The following is a 14,126-nucleotide window of genomic DNA, read 5'->3' on the forward strand; positions in this document are numbered from 1 at the left end:
ACCACGCACACCCACCACTTTCATACCATTATCTAGTTATGCTTTCATCATGCGTGCATAATTATATTGACGAGCACAGCAGTAATGTACATTTCCAATTGTTTTTTTTTATGGATTCTCAAGATAAAAAAGATGTGAGGATCTTGTTAGGATGGTGCAAGAATTTGCACTCTGTACTGCTATGTAAGGAGTTCTGTGCCTACTATGTAGGATGTTTGTAATTATTGTTTTCCATAATGTATTGGATATGATGTATTATGTTCATAAACTAAACTAAATGAACTAAAACTAAACTAAACCTAGACGTGTGTGACAGGCTGTGAAGCTCTCACACATCACTGCACCTTGTACACCAAGGCTAATTGGCCCTCTGTGTCTATGCGGAGACTCACACTGCCTCATATTTATTTATACGTCTGTAATTGGTTTGCCCCCCCCCCCCCATCTGTGCACTTTCATATCACGCAACATTGGCAGCTATAGCCACTAAGGACACTAAGAAAATAACATGTTGTGATTGTTGTACAGTATCTTTTTATTATTATTACTATTCTGTTTTTACCTAGGTCCACACAGAACTAGGTAAGTGTAGGTATTCCACTCCCTCTTCTTGGAATACAATACAAGCTAACTTGCAGCTGGAAAATCAAGCTTTTAATGAATTTAAAACATTAATGAAAGACCTGGAAACAGAGTCTGTAGGGAGCTGTCTGTTTCTGAATATCTCACTTCCTTTAATCCTGGCCCTGAACACATGACTCTTAATGTGTTTAGTAAGATATTATTATATATATTTATTCGTTTTTGTTTATTTATTAAGTTAATATAAAACCGTGTTTAGAAATATTTTTGTTTGATTTTTTTTAAGTGGTGAGTGTTGTTTTTTTGTTGTTCGCTTATTGCTCGCCACATATCAAGCCTGCATCATTAGTAGTGGAAACAAATTAATCTGTCCACACTGAATTAAACCCTCTACTTTTCTTTTTTACTTATTTATCCATGGTTAACTTAATGGGGGGTCCGAAACTCAGGAATAGCCACCTGCAGATGGCAGGGAGAGGCGCGGGGTGGGACATATTTTAGTTGATGAAATATTAAATTTATAAAATGTATTATTTATTTCCATATTATTATTATTTTTCAAACCTACATTAAGCCACTGCAGAGTGGCTGAAGTGCTGCAAGGGCTCCAGACCGCGGGGTTGCAGACCCTTGCTCTAGAATATGTTTAACGTGTGGCTAGGCTACACAGATCCACTGAAACGGATATTTAAAAGAATCTTCACTTTAAAATGCGTTTTCGAAAATCTCCGTTTTCTTTTCCGAAAATGCCGTTTACGTGAGGATGAAAGGCCCAAACGTAGAAGAAAATGTGCGCTTTGCAAAAAATATCCGTATTTGTGTGGACATGGCCTTAGTCAGGTCTCTTGCTAAATATATTCTTAATCTCAATGAGACCTACCTGGTTAAATGAAAGAAAGAAAAAAGAAGTTGGACTTTTATTGATGTTTATTGATGTTTTCACAAGTATGTGCATTGCAGTTTGTGGGATATCACTCTGGAATGGTCTGGAGGAGAGTATAAAATTAAGCAATAATATCAATCAATTTAAAGGTAGCTATAAACAAGCACTTATGGACACATAAGAGAGAGGAGCTTGAGCAGTAATGTGACTGCCTAATACATATTTCTTCTCATTTGGATAATTGGATATATAAAAACCTGTACTTTTATTTAATTTTTCATTATTTGTTATATTATTTTTATTTTTATTAAATTATAATGTAAAATATTGTAAGGAAGGGGCAGGGCTTGATATGTTTTATTTTATTTCCCCCTGTTCCTTCTCAAACACTTATTGTATGGAAATAGTCTTTGACTATTTACCTTTTTGTTTTTTAAACTTGTTTTATGTTTCCATGTTCGAGACAAATAATAAAAAAAAAAAAAAAAAAAATCAGGGGGTTGTGAGGCTCAGTTCCGCCCACATGCTTGGTCTGATGGCTACACACCATCGCATGCATGTTTTAACAGCGGAGAGCCAGTCAGTCAGTAAGGGACATCCACCATTGTAGGACTGACCCCCGGATCTGGACAAAAAGGACATACATGTATCTAATTTTCTAACAAGCTTTCTATCTAAGCTTTGTTAAAGCTAAGCTTTAAGTACCTAGGAACAGTAGTTGACAACAAGTTAAACCACAATCAGAATACATCTGCATTCTGCAAAAAAGGTCTGCAGAGACTCTACTTCCTGCGCAAACTAAACACTTTTAATGTGGACAAAACACTTATGGTTTTGTTTTACAAATCTTTTGTTGAGTCCATTTTAACCTTTTGTATTGTCTCCTGGTATGGCAACCTGTCAATACACAACAAAAACAGTCTGGCCAACATAGTCAAGATGGCCAGCAAGATAATTGGGACCCAGCAGCTTTCCTTGACAAACATTTATAACAGACAAATTCTGCGGAAGGCTCAGACGATCTTAGACAGCTCTGACCATCCTCTCTTGGAGGAGTGTGTCCCCCTCCCCTCTGGCAGGAGATATAGGCTCCCCAGGCTAAAGAGCAACAGATTTAAATTTTCATACATCCCTAGGACACTAAATGCACTTAACTCCCTTTAAAACTCCCTTCCTGGTTGGATTCTGTAAGATGTGATGTTTCTTGTGTTGTTTTATTTGTGGTTGTTGTTGTTGTTGTTGTTGTTGTTGTTGTTGTTGTTGTTGTCTCTACCACTGCTGCAAAGCAAATTTCCCCTTGAGGGACAATAAAGTCTGAACTGAACTGTCTATATGTCTCTCTCTCTCATTCTGTCTGTCTCTCTCTCTCCCTCTGTCTCTCTCCATGTCACTCTCTCTTTCTCTTCGTGTATGTCTCTCTCACCTTGTCTCCCTCTCTCTCCTTTTATGTATGCGTTGTGTCTCTCTCTCCACGTAGGTCTCCCTCTCTCCCTGTACGTCTCTAGCCATTTCTTTCTCCCTCTCGGTCTCTCTCTGTGTCTCTCTTTCTAAATGACTGCAGCTCATCCAACAAGAGCAGTGACCTCGTTCTCTCTCTTTCAATCTATTTCAAAAACCAGTTCTCTCTTCCTCTCCCTCCCTCGTTTCTGTCTGTATCTCTCTCTCTCTCTTTCTCACTGACCCTGTATCCCAGGGTGACAGACAGGTAGTTTCCATGCCAACGACCTCTCGCTACCACAAGTGTGTTTATACAGCTGACACACCCACAGTCACGTACACACACACCCACCCACCCCCACACACACCCACACCCACACCAACTGACCTTAGCGTGGTGCAGATCGACGCCGTACATGGAGAGTTTCTTGGCATTTTCCAGAAACTGAGTGTCAGCTTGCGCTGGCGTCATCCCCCTGAAAATAAACAAACAAATAAACAAATACATAAAAACATAAAAACATAAAACAGAGGGAAAATGATGCCTCCCTTAGTTAAAAAGGCCAACACCAGCCAAAATGCACCTCCATGTTCACTATTTCCCCAGCAACTGAGAAACCATGGGAATAATTGTGCTAATTGTATGTCATAACCAGGTAGTATTTCAGTCACTCAGTTGTTTTTTCATTTATTTAACCAGGGTAATCTTTTTCAAGTGGGCCCAAAACTATTGAATGTTTTGTCATTTATGATGCCATCATGTATTGAAAATGAGGGTAAAATAAAGTACAATAACAAATAATAATAATAATGTATTCTGACCTGTGGGACTTGTGCAGCTCCATAATTTTCTCTTCCATCTCTTTGTTCTGATTGGGTGCAAAGGTCAGCTGACCGATGTAATCCAAGGGCCGTGATTGGTCGGCCTCATAGTCACCAAACTCTGCCTACAGAGAAATTGAGGCAGACATAAGAATCCATCATGTATCACAGCTGATAGAAAGTCATTTCATAAGAATCCATCCTGTATGGGCGGCTAGGTGGTGTAGTGGGCAAGGCACTCGCCACCAGTGTGGAGACGCTAGGATTCGCGTGTTCGAATCCAGCTCTCCACATTGTTTTTCAGTTTGGCTGGTCGTCCGCAGTAATACACATTGGCCGTATTACGGGGAGGGAAACTGAAGGGTGGGGATCGAACGTTGTGAACAAGCGACTCCTACAAGTCGGTTGGTGCGCCTGCGCAGTAGAATCAGGAAGTGTCGGGGGCAGCGTGAGCCTCCCACGCGTTACTCCTCGCCACTGAGAGATCGAGCTGCGCAGGTGAAAAGATGCGACTGCTGTTACCTCAAGTACCGGAGGGGACTTGTGCTATGTATGACTTAGTCCACATTGCAGCCGGCTTGTGGGAGGCAAGAAACAGCGTTCGTGACAGGGGAGGGTTGAATTGGATGATACGAAAATTGGGATGGGAGAAAATATAGAAAATGGGAGAAAAAGTGGATGAAAAAAAAAGAATCCATCCTGTATCAGCTGCAGATAACATGTCATTTCAGGAGATGGAAAGAACCTTTGGTTGGGTGGTGGTGGCAGCCATCAGCTATAATATATCCAGTATCATCATCTCATGAGATGTAAATAACTGATAAATTACCTCATCGCTGGAGATGTTGTTCTACTGATGATGGTTAAACCTTCCCCCTGAATACCTTCAGTATCCTAGCCAGCTGCCAAAACGCCTCAATTACTAACTTTAAACAACACTTCAATGCCTTATTGCCTTTCATTGCTAAAAGCTACAGCCGTCTCCATCATTTCTTTGGATGCACTGTGAAGCAAAACACCATGGGGGCGAATTCACAAAGAGTGGATTGCGGCCTCAACAGCACCCGTAGCTGCGTGTGATCTGTGCCTGCTATGTGCTCCGTCTTAAGGACCTATTCACTAAAGATATTGCGTAAAAACACACCCATACGGTGTGCAATTTGCTCCTGGTATCTGGCAGCGCAGTTGGCTCACGGAGCCGCAGAGTACAATTTGCTCCTGATATGGTAAAATAGTATAAATACTGCCTCAACGACTACCGCCCTGTAGCCCTCACCTCCATAGCCATGAAGTGCTTTGAGAAGCTAGTGAAGGGCTACATCTGTTCCTCCCTCCCCATCAACCTGGACCCCCTGCAATTTGCATACCGCCCCAACAGGTCCACGGAGGACGCCATAGCCCATGTGCTGCACACAGCAGCATCACACCTGGACAAGAGGCAGGGGAACTATGTGAGAATGCTATTCATCGACTACAGCTCAGCATTCAATACCATAGTCCCCTCCAAACTCATAGCCAAGCTCAGGGACCTGGGCTTGAACTATGACCTCTGCCAGTGGGTCTTGGACTTCCTGACGGGCAGACCCCAAGTGGTAAGAGCCGGCAACTGCACCTCCTCATCCATCACGCTCAACATAGGGGCCCCCCAGGGCTGTGTTCTGAGCCCCCTCCTCTACTCCCTGTACACACATGACTGCGTAGCACAGCGGAACAACAACACCATCATCAAATTTGCTGATGACACAGTAGTGGTGGGCCTGATCTCTGCCAACGACGAAAGGGCCTACCTGGAAGAGGTAGAGAACCTGTCACAGTGGTGTCAGGAGAACTGCCTCTCCCTGAACGTCAGCAAAACAAAAGAGATGATTGTGGACTTCAGGAGGTCGGGGGTCAAGGACTACAGCCCCCTCAGCATCGACGGGGCACCGGTTGAGAGAGTGAACAGTTTCAAGTACCTCGGAGCCCACATATCCGAGGACTTGACATGGACCACACACATTGACAGTGTTGTGAAGAAGGCACGACAACGCCTCTACTTCCTCAGGCGCCTAAGGAAGTTCCAAGTCAGTCAGAAGATCCTTAGGAACTTCTACTCATGTACAATAGAGAGCATCCTGACCGGCAACATCACCTCCTGGTTTGGGAATAGCACTGCACAAGACCGTAGCAGACTACAAAGAGTGACACGTTCAGCCGAACGCACAATTGGAGGGGGGCTTCCCACCCTCCAGAACATTTACAACAAGCGGTGCAAGGGGAAGGCTAAGAGAATTATTAAGGACTCGAGCCACCCGAACAACTGCCTCTTTGAACTGCTGCGGTCAGGCAAGCGATACCGGAGTCTTAAGGCGAGCACAGAAAGACTCAGAAGAAGCTTCTATTCCCAGGTCATCAGAAAAAGCAGCGCAATCCCTTTGTGAATTTGCCGCCGTGCTGGCTTAAAGCCGAAGTAGCCATACATCAAGCTAGCTAGCATTAGCCCTCTAGCATGTATTGACTATGCAACAACCATCAAATGCACACAGCACACACACCCACACGCACACACTCACTCAAACAAACAACACACTGCAGCACCCACTCTCCACACTTTAGATCACACAAACACACTTACACTTTATATTTATTGATAAAGGATTTGCACTACAACTCGTACACCTACTGTGAATTGTACCTAAATTGCACCTCGTCCCATTTCTCCATTTCTGCCTTGCACTATATAGTATTGTATATTAGTACACTGCACAGTATTGTATATTGTATGGTAACTACGTCTACTCTGCATCGAACATTGTACATATGTCTAAACTGAACACTGTGACCTCATTTTTTTTACTTCTAATTTTACTATGTTATTTTATTTCATACTTATCTTGTCTTGCACAGTCTCTGGAGCGCAACAGTAAGAAGCATTTTGTATAAAAGTATTCTGTACTTCTGTATGACAACTATTAAAGAAACTTGAAACTTGAGTATGCATGTCTTAGGACAATGGCAGACAGACAATTAAAGCTTTGATTATCTGATCGCGAATTGGAAGTCCTGACGGATCAATAGCTCTTAGTTTCTATAACAGATAGACATAACAGTATTTTTCACCATTTGAATGTCGTTTTTTTCATAACGTATAGATCTTTCTTAATTTGTATTTGACACAATTGCATCCTTTGTTTTTGTCACTATCCTTTGTCATTGCATTCGTTTGTCATGTCATCCCAAAATAAATTAGTTTGCGCAGACCTGTCCATGGTGCTGAATCTTCAGGCCGAAGTTAGGCAGTGAAAATATTTTCAGATTTAGGAATATTTTTAGAGTGAGAAATTAAGTTGTATTTAATGTTTAGTTAAAAGAATAAAATCAGCATTCTCATATACTCCAGAATAAACCTGACGAAAAGTTAAAGTTTATTCTGGAGCATGAGTGTGCGCCTGTGCAGGTTCTATTCTCTTCATTGTGATTATTACCTAACCCACTGGATCACCGGAGAGGCTGGCCATGACACCACTTATAAATGCGCTTAGTTACCACCAACTCCCTGATGACGTAAATAACTTCACTTTGACTGCGTGTGGCAATAAGCGCCAATCTTTGTGAATTGGAGTGTTTTTGCAATGAGGCACATTTTCCGCCCATGTTACCTCAGTTAAATACCCGCAAATAGCACAAACACAGAGACGCAATGATGATGGCAAGCAGTTAGCGCAGTATTTTACCCTTTGCGAGTGCTTTGTGAATAGCAAGGTTTGTTTTGGGGCTATTTGAACAGGCATATCATCAGAAAAAGCAGCGCAATCCCTTTGTGAATTTGCCGCCGTGCTGGCTTAAAGCCGAAGTAGCCATACATCAAGCTAGCTAGCATTAGCCCTCTAGCATGTATTGACATTGTCTTTTGTGTCTCTGATTTCAAGACCATTAGCCTACAGCCATAGACCTCTGATATCAGGACCATTAGCCTACAGCCATAGACCTCTGATATCAGGACCATTAGCCTACAGCCATAGACCTCTGATATCAGGAGCATTAGCCTACAGCCATAGACCTCTGATATCAGGACCATTAGCCTACAGCCATAGACCTCTGATATCAGGACCATTAGCCTACAGCCATAGACCTCTGATATCAGGAGCATTAGCCTACAGCCATAGACCTCTGATATCAGGACCATTAGCCTACAGCCATAGACCTCAGATATCAGGAGCATTAGCCTACAGCCATAGACCTCTGATATCAGGAGCATTAGCCTACAGTCATAGACCTCTGATATCAGGAGCATTAGCCTACAGCCATAGACCTCTGATATCAGGAGCATTAGCCTACAGACATAGACCTCTGATATCAGGAGCATTAGCCTACAGACATAGACCTCTGATATCAGGAGAATTAGCCTACAGCCACATACGTAGAGCTCTGATATCAAGATCATTAACTTACACACATAGAGCTCTGCTATCAGGACCATTAGCCTACAGACATTCGAAACATCAGATAAGGTGGGAGGAGTTTAATAGTATTTACTGAGGATGGCCAGATAAAAAATAAATACATAGAAAATTGTTGTAGGAATGTAAACTGAAATAACATGTGAATGGTACCCAAACCCTAACAACCATAGACCTCTGATATGGGGACTGCTCGCACACACACAAGCACACACACACTGACCTGAGCGGAGTAGGAGCCCAGCAGAGCAACACACACACTGACCCGAGAGGAGTAGGAGCCCAGCAGAGCAACACACACACTGACCTGAGCGGAGTAGGAGCCCAGCAGAGCAACACACACACTGACCTGAGCGGAGTAGGAGCCCAGCAGAGCACACACACTGACCTGAGAGGAGTAGGAGCCCAGCAGAGCACACACACTGACCTGAGAGGAGTAGGAGCCCAGCAGAGCACACACACTGACCTGAGAGGAGTAGGAGCCCAGCAGAGCACACACACTGACCTGAGAGGAGTAGGAGCCCAGCAGAGCACACACACTGACCTGAGAGGAGTAGGAGCCCAGCAGAGCACACACACTGACCTGAGCAGAGTAGGAGCCCAGCAGAGCGTGTGTGACGAAGGAGCAAGGCAGCCGACCTGATGACACATCCTCACGGAGCTGGAGACACAACAGATACCTGAGAGAGAGAGAGAGGAGAGAGGAGAGAGGAGAGAGGAGAGAGGAGAGAGAGAGATTTGATTGATTTTTATAAAAAACTTTATTTTTTACTAAAACTGCACAAGATGTAACAAAACGTTCAAAAATAAAAATACTCTACAACTCAACACAAAACAAACAAAAAACAAAACAAACAAACAAAACCACAAAAAAACAAAAACAAACAAAAAAAAATCAATTAGGGACACCGATGCTGAAACTGAACCAAAATGTCACATTGAAATTTTCCCCCATAGGGAAAAAAACCTTAAATGATCCAAAGTTCTGGGCGTATCAGAGAGAGAGACACCGGAGAGGCACTGTAGAAACCGTAGTCCTGAGAAGAGCGTCTCTAGCTTCACCTTTCCCCGTGTGGTACAACACATCAGGCCTTTGTGCGTGTCCGACAGACTCCAGTCAAAGCCTATCCCGTGGATAAACAGGGCCGCCCGTCAGCTGACCTTCCTCCTTCAGCCTTATCATATATGCTCCTACCGTCCACCAGTTTTATATCACATGGCATCGATGATGTCGGGGGGCGAAAACAGAGCAGGGGGACCGAGATGCACTCTGGACCGACATCTTCATCAGAAAGTATGTTACCCTCGCCTCCCCGTCCGAGGCCGCCTTTTCCTCCCTGGTTCAGATGCCGCTCCAACATCACCTCCCACTCCCCCGTGCGGAGACTGGCAGCCCCCAGTGACTTCCCATCAAGCAGTCCGATTCGAGAGCTCAAAACCCTGATGAAACCCATTCCAAACATCGGGTAAAAATTAACCAGCAAAGTCCGCTTTACCATCATCCTCCGAGGCTGAATCAGGAAACCGTTTATTTCGGCGTAGAACGTGATGAGCCCCACAGTCATACCTTCCAACCCATGAACAAGGTTAACGGTGCCGGTAACATAAAAAGACGGCAGAGACAACATCCCCCATGACGACTCTGACGAAAGGTCTGTCGAAGGAGTATGGCGTGGCCTTCCCATCGGGCATGAAAACGATACGCTCCGCTCCTGTCTCTGAATCCTCCATAGTCCCAGTCTTTATAAAATTCCACAAATGTATAAGAGTACATGATGAACAAAAAATGTCTCAGCCGCCTTGCCCCGGTATCGGGACACCTTGAAATGTCCAGCCCTAAGTGATAACACACCAGTCCTGTCAATAAAAAAAACTCTCATTTAGAAATAAAAAGGTAAAACAAACCAAACAAATAAAACAACAAAACTACACCGATTCCACTCCATCCGCCACCATACTGGGGCCCCGCAGCACCTTCTGCACAATCTTTCTCATCCTGTATATATCTGTGTCAACAAAACGACCATCTCCTTTAAACCTCATATGTTTCCTTGCTGCCAAAACAAAAAATCTTTATCTGGAAAAAAATTCTCCACCTCTACTCCCTTCCTGTTCTTAGTCACCTGTAAAAACAGTTTCATTGCATCCATTGAATAGCAAACATCATCTGAAGTTACAGATTCATCGCTCCCATATTCCTCATCATCATCAATACACATCTCCGCCCATGTACTCCCTTGTGTACTCTGTGTACTGCTGAGTTCCTCCGTCACACCTGTCTTCTTAGCTTGAGAGCTTGACAACCCAACTACTTCAATCTTCCTCTTCTGCCTAACAACCTTCATCCCACCGTCCCCCTCTTCCATGTAAATATCCTCTACGTCCTCCACCCCGACCCCCTCAACTGAGTCCTTTGACCCTGTCCCCTCAACAGCTACAGCCACCCCAGGTACACTCCCCTCATCTGTAACCCTCCCTGCCACGACCCCCCCCCCCCTCATTTCCATCCCCATCAGCTGTCCCTTGTATTACAACAGGTCCACCTGCCACCTCTGTAATCCTTCCTGCCACGACCCCCCCCCCCCCCCCTCATTTTCATCCCCATCATCTGTCCCTCGTATTTCAACAGGTCCATCTGTCCCTTGTACGTCAACAGTTCCACTCTCCACCTGGCTATTTAACGTGTCCCGGCTGACACAAGCTCCTTCTACCCCCCCCCCCCCCCCCCCACATTTCCATCCCCCCCATTCTGTCCTCGTACCGCAATCCCAGCCGTACCCACTCCTTCCATCCCCTTATCACCCCTACCTGGTACAATAACCTTCTCAGAAAACTCCCCACCACCCCTCTTTCCCTGTTCCCCCCCCCTCAATCCCTCGATTCACACCCCAAGCTGCTCTCCCTTTCTTCAATGCACTCTCCCCATCAATATCCCCCCTGCTCGGCCCCTCCCCAGGGCACGCTTGTCTCTGATGCCCCTCCCTTCCACACGCAAAACAGCGCATGTTTTGTGTCGACGCAAAAATAATATACTCAAACCCGTCTATTAGTACTTTAAAATTAAGATCCAACTCATCATCACGTTTGTTCATTATGATTAACGTCTGCCTTCTGTGAGAAACCACATGCTGTAGTTCAGGTGCCTTAAACCCCGAAGACATTTCCTTTAAGGGAGCTACAATTTTTCCAAACCTGGCGAGTTCCCTTAATATAAGATTGTCGCCCACCAATCGTCGCCCAGGAACGTTTGCCAATGTCACCTTTTTTGCCAGTGTTGTGAGTGGCATCACAGACACAAAAGTATCACGTATGACCAAACCGTCCGTTATCAGTCGATTAACTTTAATCAAATCATCCACAAAGAAAACAATTCCCCCGTTCATCCTTGCCACAGACTTAACGGCCGGAGCGCCTACTATTCTTGCAACAGCGAGACTGCATTCTTCCACTGAACACGGAAATGCCGGCGCGACCTTAAAACCATGTCTCCTGGTCAGCTGTGCGAACTCCATGTCACCGTGACAGCAGACAGCTGCCCAGGCGAACACTGACAACGCTACCAGCCCACCATCAACACACAGCCAGTCAAATAAACCACAGTCCAATTCACAATTTGACAAACATCATAAAGATAGAAAAAGTTTAGAAAGACTCACGCGTACCTCCTCAGACTCTCGCACCACACCACTCACCAAACGCTCCCACCATCCACACGCATGCGCACAGAGAGAGAGAGAGAGAGAGAGAGAGAGAGAGAGAGAGAGAGAGATAAAGAAAACTGTGAACATAATGAAGACTGTCCCCCCCCCCCCCTCTTGGGCTGACTTGGTAGTCTGGTTGGATTGGTTTTAGTCTACTACGATTTTATTCTTAGTAGACTACTGTTGTTTTTTTCCTATGCTGCATGAGATATGTGACCAGGCACAGACTCTGGGTCCTTTAGAAGGGTCTTCACATTATTATTTTTTTTACATGATATGAAAGTACAGGTTGACACCTTCAAAATAAGTCATCACTTGTACAAATCGGCCAGATACGTTTCAATCTATGTCTTATGAATCATGCTGATACCATACTACGCATTCCTGAGCTACAGGGCTTAAAGGAAACCGAAGCAATTTCTCTTGATACACATCCCACCCCCCCCTCCCCCCCCCCACTTGACACCTTCAGTCTGAGAGCATCAGGCCATCAGGATGCTCAATGACAACACTAACCCAACCCCCATTCTCAGGGGCTCATACAGAATCAAGCATTTCACTGTAATGTACATGTATTTTATACATGACAAATAAAAGCTAACTTGAAACTTGTGAGATCTTATAACCAACTGGGGTCGCCAACCCACGGCTCGCGAGCCGCATGCATGCGGCTCTTTGCCCGTCAATGTGCGGCTCCTCCATCCATTGATAAAAAAAAAAGAATAAAAGTTATAATATATATATATATTTTTTTATAAATGTCATTCATTCCATAAGAACGTAGAATAAACATTTACAGACTTTTATTTAAAAACGTTAGCCGTGTCTCAATTCAGGGGTTCTAGCCTTCAAAGGACGTGGTCTACATGGCCAGTTAAAATGATTAAACCTCTGGATGCCAATATTGCGTGCGTGCGTGTGTGTGTGTGTGTATACCTGGTAATATCCTCAGTCAGCAGGGAAGGATCAGGGGGGTAGAACTTCACGTTGAAAGAAAACTGCCAGTTATTATCTAGAGAGAGAAAGAGACACAGAGAGACAGAGAAAAGAACAAGACACACAGAGACAGAGACACACAGAAAGAGAGAGAGAGGGAGAGAGAGACAGAGACATACAGAGACACACAGAAAGAGAGAGAGAGAAAGAACAAGACACACAGAGACATACAAAGAGACAGAGAAAGAACAAGACACAGAGACAGAGACACACAGAGAGAGAGAGAGAGAGAGAGAGAGAGAGAGAGAGAGAGAGAGAGAGAGAGAGACAGAGACATACAGAGAGACAGAGAGACAGAGAAAGAACAAGACACACAGAGACACACAGAGAGAGAGAGAGAGACATACAGAGAGACAGAGAAAGAACAAGACACAGAGACAGAGAGAAAGATAGAGAGAGACACATATTCATAAAAACAGTTACTTCAAGCAGTAGGAAGGAAACAACAAACCTCTCTTACCTGAAAAACAAACTTAACTTATTTTCAAGCATGAAACATCAAAGCAAAGTTTTCAGGCCGCAACCCCCGAAATAACGGTGTCAGAGAGCCGCGACCCCCACTATTATAGGAGGGGAAAAAAGGAAAAAAAGAAAAAAAATTACCTTTAAAAAAAAAATATTATGGAGATGTGTGGTTGAAACATACAAACGTTCAAACGCACACACACTAATAAGCATTGGAGGCTTTTAACCAGGGCCGGACTGGGGAAATCATTCAGGCCAGGAAATATAGTGCGAAATATAGCCCCAGTCAGGCCACTTTTTAAGCGGGGGGTCTGGGGGTCCCCCACCAGGATTTTCTTTGTTACAAATACTTCATTTCCTGCATTCTGGTGTAGGATTTTTTTTATTTGTAGCCTTTAAATGCCAGTGTTTGTGATGGCATCACAAATTATTGTTAAAAAACAGGCTAGCATATGTATGATTAGCAACAACACTGATTTAGAAGGATTTTCAGTTTTTTTGTAATGTCAGATTGAAAAAAATACTCACTCTTACCATAAGGGACTAAATTGCCCTCTTCAAAAACGCCATAAAAATATTACTATATATGTTGAAATACCACTTTTTCTTTCATAAATCTTTTATTCAACTTCAGCCCTGATCATAACACCACACATTCATTTTATAATTCTAACCCTTTAAATGCCAGTGTGTGTGATGGCATATATTTGCAATATATCAAATGCAAAGTAGATTTTTCTGGGGGGGATTATTACAGGCTAGCATGTGTCAATGATTAGCAACAACACTGATTTTGATGGA

The 14,126-nt window shown here is 43.9% G+C and overlaps 1 protein-coding gene across 1 annotated transcript in view; it reads right to left on the reverse strand.

Moving 5' to 3' along the window:
- The window catches only part of epb41l2 (erythrocyte membrane protein band 4.1 like 2), a 160,007-nt gene that overhangs the window by 54,925 nt on the left and 90,956 nt on the right, over nt 1–14,126 (reverse strand). The window contains exons 7-10 of the mRNA XM_084314197.1: nt 12,801–12,876; nt 8,747–8,843; nt 3,725–3,849; nt 3,291–3,378 (exon numbers count right to left, since the gene is read on the reverse strand). Of these exons, the coding sequence (XP_084170323.1) occupies nt 3,291–3,378; nt 3,725–3,849; nt 8,747–8,843; nt 12,801–12,876 (386 nt within the window). The remainder of the gene's footprint in view (nt 1–3,290; nt 3,379–3,724; nt 3,850–8,746; nt 8,844–12,800; nt 12,877–14,126) is intronic.

The sequence above is a fragment of the Notolepis coatsorum genome (assembly GCF_963971535.1).
Source record: "Notolepis coatsorum genome assembly, chromosome: 5".
Taxonomy (NCBI): Eukaryota; Metazoa; Chordata; class Actinopteri; order Aulopiformes; family Paralepididae; genus Notolepis; species Notolepis coatsorum.